Source organism: Geospiza fortis, unplaced genomic scaffold, assembly GCF_000277835.1.
Source record: "Geospiza fortis unplaced genomic scaffold, GeoFor_1.0 scaffold213, whole genome shotgun sequence".
In the NCBI taxonomy this organism is placed as follows: Eukaryota; Metazoa; Chordata; class Aves; order Passeriformes; family Thraupidae; genus Geospiza; species Geospiza fortis.
Window position 1 is genome coordinate 2,863,398 of NW_005054399.1, and position 9,939 is coordinate 2,873,336.

General features: G+C 37.8%; 1 protein-coding gene across 1 annotated transcript; it reads left to right on the forward strand.

The window, feature by feature from the left end:
* Positions 1-6: 6 nt before the first annotated feature.
* On the forward strand, positions 7-9,788 carry GNPTG (N-acetylglucosamine-1-phosphate transferase subunit gamma). The gene is made up of 11 exons (XM_031061097.1): positions 7-24; positions 105-159; positions 415-482; positions 2,598-2,652; positions 2,761-2,844; positions 3,888-3,981; positions 5,254-5,368; positions 5,936-6,018; positions 6,273-6,401; positions 7,844-7,925; positions 9,040-9,788. Exons 2-11 carry the CDS (start codon positions 128-130, stop codon positions 9,162-9,164), a joined length of 867 nt encoding a protein of 288 aa, XP_030916957.1. The 5' UTR covers positions 7-24; positions 105-127; the 3' UTR covers positions 9,165-9,788.
* Positions 9,789-9,939: the final 151 nt, after the last annotated feature.

Sequence of the window (9,939 nt, forward strand, 5' to 3'; positions counted from 1 at the left end):
TTGCGGCGCTGCTTGCGGCGCTGGGTGGGTGCGGGGGCCGCGGCGCGGGCGGGCGCGCCGGTCGCTTGGCCCGTCCGCCGCTCCCAACTGCTCTCTCCTAGCAGGTCTCTTCGTCTCAGCGGGAAAAATGAAGATCGTGGAGGAGCCGAATACGTTCGGGTACGTGGCCGCCTGCTCGCCGAGTCGTCCTGTGATCCACCTGCACTCGACGGGTTCGGGTCTGTTTGCCGTCGTGCCCGCTCTAGCCCGTTTCTTCAAACGGGGATGGGGCGCCGGGCCGGGCCGCTCCCGGAGACCCCGCTGTTGGCCCGCGGGCAGCGGCCGTCGGTGTTGAGACACACAGGTAGGGGAGGATGTATGGACGCCCAGATGCATAACTCAGCCTTAAACGTTTAACTTTCCTTCTTTTGAAAGGTTGAATAACCCATTCTTGCCTCAGACAAATAGGCTGCAGCCAAAGATGTCCCCGTCTGCAGTATCAGGTATATGCAACCGTTACTTTTTTTTTTTTTGGTACCGTTTTTATCATTTAGCAATGCTTGTTTGCAGTGCAAGTAGTCTATTTCGACTTTATGCATAGAAAACCGAATTTTGCATGTAGTTTTTTAAGCATCATGGAAAATAAGCACGGGCAAATATATTTCATTGTGCTCCTGAGGGATTAAAACCTATATTAACTTCACTGGTGGTTCCAGGTTCCGGTGCTGTTAATACTGTTTTTGTGATTGGACTATGCATACATTTTATTCTGTGTTTTTCTAGCCTGTGACAGATCCTTTTGACCCACAGTAAACACTCTTTTTTTCTTGACACAATCCTCAATGTCATTGAGATTATCATATAAAAGTCATCCCATGGTCTGGTAGTACTTACTATCCAAAAATAGTTTAAAAAAAAGTCCTAAGAGTAGTCTTGGAACCAGTCAGAGGGGCTCAGTTTCACACACAGCCTCAGTGTTGCAACATAAATGCACACCTTAAGCAAAATGAACAGGAATGTACAAAATTCTAGGCCATCTCTAGAGGGGAGCAGATAAACACTGAAGGCAAAGACTAACCAAAAGGGAGTAACTCTTGTCTCTCTGCTAACCTTAGGCAGAAACTTAAACCTTGTTGAGATTCAAGAAAGGCATTTTGGTATGACGACATTGAATGCGATTATGCTTAATGTTTCCTGTCACATTTTATAAACTTAAGTGTATGATTCTGCATGTACTGCATGTGAAACGTGATATAGTTAGAAATGGGATTAGTAATAGAATACTGAATGGGAAGATGCCAAAAGTAGTAGGAAAAAAGGACAGCACACCAGAAATCCTTCTTTCTTTGTTGTGGGATCTTACATGTAGCCAAAAATTGGGAGTGTACATGGAACATGAACCTAAGGGCATGGAACCCTGTCCTGCACAATTATTTCTTTAGTGTGGAAACCATCCTTTTTCTTTTCTTCTACAAAACAGTTGGGGTAATAGTTCTGGTAGTTTCTCTTCTACAGCATCTGCCCTGGAAAGGGAGAAATGAGTTTAATGCATTCCTTATGGACATGTTCACATCTGCTGTTTTTCATTTGTGGGGAGAGCATGCTAATCACTGAGGCACAGATTTCATGTAGTAGAGGAGCAAACCCTTTGGCCAAGCCCATCTCTAGAATGAAATGCAAGATCATGCAGTCAGAAGAATACTTGGGAAAGAGCACCTGCCTGTATCCCTCTATCCCAGTGGTTAAAGCATTCTGGAGGGCGTGTTTCTGGTAGTCTGACCTTTGTTTGTAGGATTGATTGTCTAGATACTTGGAAAAAGTACCCACGCAATCCTGACAGTGGGGAATTAGTGTCCAGGATAGGGTTTTACTTTATTTGCTTTGTAATCTCTTTTCTTCTTTCCTCATTAATATTAATAATTCCAAGGTAAATTTCCATATACGAGAGATACTGAAGTACTTCTCTAGCATGTAGTTCAGAACTTTTCTCCCTCTTTTTAATGACAAGTTTCCAGTCTTGGACTTCCTTGGCAACAAGCCTTGTAGTCAATACAAAAAGAATAGAATTGCATCTGCTGACCTGTCTGGCGGCAGAAGTTTTATCTTGTTGAATGTTACCTGGATCAGACCATGAAGGCAAATGGAAAAAAAAATCCAGTTTGAGAATCTCAGTGAAACTTAAATATGCAGCACTGTCAACATTTTGAACAAATGAGCTTTGCTAGTATAAACTTTCAGAGTTTGGATGAAATTGGAGACAGATGCCAAGCAAGAGTTTCAGTGATTTCAATGTTAGATTTTGGCAAGATCTGCACTGATGATTCCTTTTATGGACGTCACCTCCAAATGTTTTATTTTTATACAGGTTTCTCATTTTTGTTGTCAAATTAGGCTTATCTATTTCACTGGGTAGTGAGAATGAAAAGCATTAAAGAACGTGATGCAACCCAGTATTGTGCTAGTGAGAACTTACAGTAATTCATATGAAAGATAAAAATTTCCTTTTGTACAGCAGAAAATTTGTCACGTACTCCTCACAGTTTTGTCACCACAGTAGCTTGCTTAAATTTAACCAAAACATTCTTTTTCCTTTATGTCATCTCTTGTGATGTTTTTAGGCCCTGCACATCTCTTTAGGCTTGCTGGCAAGTGTTTCAGTTTTGTGGAATCCACGTGAGTAATGGATTTGGATATTTGTTTATATACTTACTAGGAATAAACTAGTTTTTTATTCCAATGTGAAACATTTCTTATTTTCTGTTTCTTTTCTCTCCTTTTAAGGTACAAGTATGAGTTTTGTCCTTTCCGTAATGTCACTCAGCATGAGCAAACTTTTCGATGGAATGCCTATAGTGGGATTTTAGGGTGAGGCACTTAGACCTTTTACGTTTTAGCTATGTTGTCAGCAGGCCACTTCATAGATTGTAAAAATGAAGCTGTTTTAAAACTGAGATTCTTCCGTTGGTCAGTTTAGATCATGGTAGTTCCCAAGGCGCTATACATAAAAATACCCTGTCTTGAAAAATTCAGGTTTTTTTTTTGGCTGATAAATACTAACCTTCTATTTTAGCTGGAGACTGATTAATAACCCCTGCCAACTGCAAGTGTGATATGTTCATGTGAGAAATTCAGTCATGTCTAACTACAGCTTATATTAACACGGATTTCATGGCCATTAACTATTTGCAGTTTGGGTTAAATACAAATATTATAAAATGAAAAAGAGTGCTTTATGCCTAATGGTTGTTAAACAATATAAAAAGTTATAAAATGCTCAACGTAGAACCAAAAAAAAGTATCCCAAAGTATTTAAAAATACCCTGGATCATAATACCACCAAATCAAAATACCTAAAATAAATCTAAGTATAAACCAGACCATTGCTTTTCTAGATATTTTGTATATAGATATCTCTTTTTCTCCTATGTGCAAAACGGTAAGTGGGTATATGAGGAAACTGTACATCACCATGCTGAAGGTATCATTTGCTTTAGGACTAGCAGAAGTAGACTAGTTTTTGTAGGTGCTCTCACCAGCACTAAAAATCCTGCAATCAAACTGAGTTGCACTGGTTACTTAGCCTCATGGACTTTGTTGTGGGATTGATCTATAAACTTTATTTTACTAGACTTAAACACAGATTTCTAACTGCAAATGGTTTCCAAACTGAAATTTGATCCAAAACTCGGCTCTCAAAAAGTGCTCTTGATGTGTCCTATATAGCAACATGGATAACAAATTACACTGCTTCCAAGGTGTTGGCTGTAGAAGTGGAAATCCTGAGACAACAGAAATTAAGTATATACACTTAAATTGAACATGGTGTAAGGGTATTCTTGGTTTTCTTCCTGAGGGTTCATCTTTTTCTGTCCAGTAACTTAAAACAAAATAGTGTCCTCTTTTTTCAGAATCTGGCATGAATGGGAAATTGACAATAACACATTTGTTGGAATGTGGATGAGGGAAGGAGACTCCTGTGAAACTAAGAGCAGACAGACAAAGGTAAAAAAACTGTGCTAATTCAGACAGCATGACTCTACAAACACTTGTGAGACTACAAACTGAAACATTCCTACCCTGAAGGAGTCATCATTTAAGCTGTGATAGAAAACATAAAGATTAATTCCTTCAGAGCCTGTGTGAATGACTGGAGGAGGAAAGCTAGAATCAGGATAAAATTTTGAGGATATTTGCTTATGTATTCTCACTGGTTACTTACAACTCATTTTTTCCTTGATAGAGTGGTATAATTATTACTATAGAAATACAGTACAGTGCTTTATAATGTGTGTCAGGCAAAATAAAGAAAAAGAGCTCTTTGCAGAATTCAAAATGCCAGCCTATTAAAAACATCCAGGAAAAAGGAGGGAAAAGAACTCGGCAGTTAACAATAGCATGCTGAGAAGCTAAGTATGGTGTTAGAACAAGCACTAGGGACATTTCAAGAAAGACTTTGAGGTGATGGAGCATGTCTACAGAAGGGCACTGCAGCTGTGGAAGGGTCTGGAGCACAAGATGAGTAGCACCTTTCAACCAGCATTCCCAGGTCTTTTTCCACCAGGCAGCTTTCCAGCTATTCTTGCCCAAGCCTGGAGCAGCGCACGGGGTAGTTATGATCGAAGTGCATTACCCAGCACTTCACCTTGTTGAATCTCTTGCAATTAGCTGCCAACTTGGCTGCCATATCCTAGCCATGGTGAAAATGCTATACTCTAATGGAGGTGCCTGCTTAACATCTTTATTTCCCATAGAAGCTGCAGAAAGAATTAATATTCTTGTATGACCTTCGATATTGTGATTGAATTTTTCACTGGCATTTCATTTTGAAGACAGAAAATATTGGTGCTGCAAATCTAAAGATGAAAACAATTCTCTGCAGTCTGGATGTGTCTTATATTCTTAAATTAGCACACTGGTCAGAAATAAAATTTAAGAAGATTGTGCTTATGTTAGACGAGATTCTTAAGGTGTCCTATTTACTGTCCTGTTTACTCTCATTCTTGCTGAAAATATAGTACTTAGTAGTCCAAGGAACAATGGTTAGTGGGGAGAATAATTTCCCATTAGAGAAAACAATTTTCACATTTTATAAAATAAATGGATTATGTGCTTGCTATGATGCTTTTTTTTTTAATTTGAAAAGGCACTGGAAGCTTTGACATGACAGTATGTACAGAAATGCATCTACTAGCATTGGAACACAGCAAATAGATCATCAATGATGGTGTTTCATGTAGACATTTTTTGCTCATCTTTGTTTTTCCTGATGTTTAGGTTCATCTTGTGTGTGGAAAGAGCAATAAGTTGGCTTATGTGTCTGAGCCAAGTACTTGTGTTTACTCTCTGACATTTGAGACTCCTCTCGTGTGCCATCCCCACTCACTTTTAGGTAAGATTTAAAAAAAACTTTGTGGAACAGCTAGCATATACACTATCCTCAGAGTGTCCATTTTTAGGTTGAGTTAGTACCTTAATATAAATTAGTATTAAATGTTAACATATTATATGAAGTGGTTTTTAAAATGCCAGTCATTGTAACACCTATGTATTTCTCAACTAATTTTTTTATTTGGGATTAAATTTTTTTTTTGTCATTGCTAGTGTAGACCCAGTGAATGATTTTTTTTTCTTTCCTTTTCTTGGACTGTAGGAATAAGCCCTGTAGTATCTGCCCATTTACTTACATTACAAAAAAGCTCTATTAAAATTACGTTGAACAAAGGAATATGAGGCCTTGGATCTGGAAATAAGAAAAATTTCTGGTCATTCTCCAGAAACTTTAAATGTGTGAAATGCAATTTAAGCGTAAGCCCAGCTCTTGAAAGCAGTGGAGACTGGATACTGTAAAGAAACATTGAGTTCTTAAAACAAATATTCTTGCGTGATACTAGAGGAGGAATTAACTAATGCAGGATAGTGCTCCTGGTTTTTATATGGTTTGACTTCCATTTTTCAGTTTATCCAACTCTGACTGAAGCACTGCAGAGGAAGTGGGATGAAGCAGAGCAGCTTCTGTACGATGAACTAATAACCGACCAGGTTTATTAATTCTTCCAACTTTGTGTGGTAAAAAAAAAATATTACTGTCAAATAGCCAAACCTGGCTTCTGTAGTTTCTCCTTTCAGAGTAGATGCATTTATTCTGCAGTTGGCAAATAGTAATTTTCGTGTTCTATAACTGCTATATGAAACAGTAATGAAGCTTGAGGACTTGGAATGGCCAGTGCAAATTGCAAGCAGAGATGAGAGTTGAATAGATTGATCTCTCACGTTTTGGAAACTTTCTTTTCTAGGGTTACAAAAAAATTCTGAAAGAGATTTTTGAGGAAGCAGGACTTCTAAAAGCAACAGAAGAAAATGAAGTTGAAAAACAGAGTAAGAAAATAACTCCGGAATTTGAAACAGTGGAAAAGTGCAGTAAGGTATAGAGCATAATATTTACAATGTGGAATTGCCACCTTTTCACTATATGACAGTATCAGTGGGAGAGCATGATGTAAATGCCCTTGGTGTTCAGCTGAATCTCTTAGTGGAGTTATCTTTTCTGGTTTCAATATGTAACAGCCTGCATGTCATGTGATTCGGTATCTTTATTATAGCCCCTAAGTCAAAAGAAACCAGCAAAAATGAATGCCCAGTAAGAAGATAGGAGTTATGAAGGAATTGGTATATGCACTTGGGTTATGAACACCCTGTAGGTACTCTTTCTGGGGAATATCAGTCTGGAGACAGGAAGAAATTACTAGTGAAGATAAATGTGTAACCAACCTCGAGAATGTTGACACTTTTAATTCTCTCTGTGGATAATTACCCGGACTTGTGTAAGAATGCATTGGCTGTTGCACAAGCAAAAGGCAGAATGGCTGTATTTATTTCTGAATGACTCTTGTGTATATGAACAGTTCTTCTGCAACAGAGTTGGAATGGGGAAAACAGAGGCAGAAGGTGTGCTCAGCCTAAAAGAGCACAACCTGACCATCAGAAAAAGAGCATGGATGGGAATTCATTTATTACAATACAGAGAAGCAGTTGCTGTTTTCTTTTTATTTGAAAAAGGTAGCAAAGACAAAACACCACGTAGTAATTAATGAATATAACCAAATAAAACCGTGGTTAAGCTGAATATACTTCAATGTAAAGATCACCATTCTGATCTCATAGGAGCTGGAACAGTCACATGATTATTTTTTTCATGTCAATACATGAAAAAATTTTATCATTATCAATGATAAAATTATCAATACAGTATTTAATAATTTCTATTTCTTTTTCTGGCTTCATCATAGCTTAACTGACATAAATTGGCTGGTTTGGTAAACACAGAATCCTAAATACTTATTCTTTTGCTCTATCTTTATTCACGTAAACACCAAAACACAGCAAAAAATAGGGGCTTCTCTGAGATTTCAGGGACATGCTTTGAATCTCAAAAGAACTAAGCAATCCCTGTCTGTAAGGTAACAGAAACTGCTGAGAGCAAGAACATGAAGTTACTAGGCCAAGAGTTGAAGAATTTACAAATTTCCAGATGGCAGAATTACAATAATTATAAGGGTAGTCCTGAGGCAAACTTAAGATTTGTTCTGTGATAAAATGCTAGTTACAAGACAGATTTGAAATAGTTACAGAAAGCATTTCTCATTTTTACTCTTGGGCTTGACAAAAGCTGGCTCCTCTTTTGGCAACACAGACATGTATCTTTTTCTAAAATTTGCTCTATGTTCCTGGAACAAGCATTTTAAGTTCTTCAAAGCCAAGAGATGTAACAGCTGTGCACAGAGGCTTTTTTTTTTCTTAAAAGCTCCCAATCTAGGTATGTATTTGAAAAGTGGGGGGGCTATTTTTAATGTATTTTCTTTCTTAGGAATACAAGCAACTTTCTGAAGAAATAAAAAAACTTAGAGTTTTATTAGGTCAGCATGGTATTGCATACAAAGGAAATCTTGGTGAGTTTTTTTGGTATCATTCTTTTTCATTGTTGTCTGCTCAGAATGTGAATACCCCAATGCTATTTTCAGTTACAATAACAGTTAAATAATCTGGCATATCTGGAGGTAAAATTCAGTAGACAGAGTTTTTAATAAGTACTTAAATTTTGATTCCTGTCCACAAGGACTTACTTTGTCCTTAAAAAAAAATCTGTTCATGACTTGAAATTCTTGCTTTATAGAAAAATTTTGACTGCTGTTGTAACTGAAGTTTGTCTCCAGTCCTTAAGGTGCCAGTTCAAAAGGAAACCGATATTACATCATTAATAGAACAAATGTGTCTGTTAAGTAACTCCACTTCTGTATTTTAACCACAAGGCCTGATTTCTTTCATAACACTTGAAGTTTTCTCTGTATCTTTTTGGATTGTTTTTTCCCTTTTTGAAGTTGCCTGTTTCTTTCTTCCCTCTGGTTGATTTTTGTTAGGTAAGTACCGTACCACATGCAGTTTTTAGTAGAAAAGACTGGTGCTGGCTGTGAAGGGGCACGGCTTATCTGGATTAATTCCAGATAAGTTGTTTTTCGATTTTTTTTTTTTTGGAGAGGTTTGTAATTTGGTTTTCTGTTCGTTTGTTGGTTTTTCCTCATTCCTGCCAGACCATCATGCCCTTTATTACATGAACTATTTGTCAAAGGAGAATTTAATGTCCAGGAATACATGTATATACATAAATACATATATCTTTTTCTTTTACGGTTGTATGTTCAGAATTGGCACTTCAACAAAACAAAGAACCTTTGAGCTAATTAAATTAGCTTAAAATTAGTGACAAAATATTTTTTTCTTTTTGCTTTGAGAAACTTTTCTGGGAAAAAACTTACATAAAAATTTTGTAGAACATGTTATCTGCACATTTAAACTATTAACAATGTAATTTGCACAGTATTTCTGCCAGTTCGGTAGTATTGCAGTAGTTCTTTTAATTATTGCAGAGTAGCACTCTATAATCAAAAGTTGAATTCAGTTCACTGTAGATGACTTCAAAATTATTTAGTGAATTCTGTGACAAAAATGTTTTGGTGTTTAAAAGCCAAAATAACTGATGTCATATTAAAAACCTAAATTTTACAGCTGGAAATTCCAGTGTTGAGTATGTAAGTCACCAACTGGCAACTGCAGTGGCATCAGTTCTTAATGGGTCAAAGGATGATGAGCACCTGCATGGCGATACAGGAATTTGGAACTACACTCTGTGAAGAAACTTGGATGGTACATAATGTAAATTAAACTGAACATGTATTATGCCACAAAGATGATTTGCCTTCTTTTGAGTATTCTTGACTTTGTTTCAATTTGTGCCCTAAAGCGAACACAGTGTAGTAGAGTGAGGGCACACCATTATGAGAATAGTTAGCTAGTTTCTGACAACATTTGTAACACTTCTTTGGTACCACCAGTATTTGGCACAAACTTAAGATTCTCTGTGCCTAGTCCCAGCTTTTGCTATTTTTATTGATCAAGTGTGGTAGAAGTTGAAGTGAATATAAACTAGCTCAAGACCAGTGCTGCAAGGTGTTTTAAGAAATGTACTAAATACATTATTAAGAACATGCTATTTCATCTATATGCTAAAAAGATTTCTGGACACACTTTAGCGGAAAAGGAAACGTTTTCTGCCACAGCAGTGCAGACCACACCACTACACCGATTCGTGTTCAAAGGTCGATGTCGTCTTTGTCAGGTTAAATGGAAGTTGGTCAGAATCTGACAGAAAGGTGCAATGAAATCACTGAGTTGTTACAAAAGCATAGTTGTGGTGAGGTAATACATGGCAATTTTCTGTACGTAATACGGAATAAAATGGACTCCTCCAACACAAACTGTGGAAGCATCACTGTTGCCGTCGATGAACGCCGAACGCGCCATCTGCGGTCACTATGCCGCCTCCTGTGGTGCGGTTCGGCACGCCCCTGGCCCAGGGTCCTGTCGGCCTTGCCCTCACGGCGGCAGCCGCGCTCGGGCGCGCGCCCG

What these genes read in the sequence shown, in the direction of transcription:
- GNPTG (XM_031061097.1), top strand. Translation starts at nt 128, where the DNA reads ATGAAGATCGTGGAGGAGCCGAATACGTTCGG. An exon ending in GAGGAGCCGAATACGTTCGG is followed by an intron (nt 160 to 414) that starts GTACGTGGCCGC and finishes TTCTTTTGAAAG; the next exon opens with GTTGAATAACCCATTCTTGC. An exon ending in CCATCCCCACTCACTTTTAG is followed by an intron (nt 5,369 to 5,935) that starts GTAAGATTTAAA and finishes TCCATTTTTCAG; the next exon opens with TTTATCCAACTCTGACTGAA.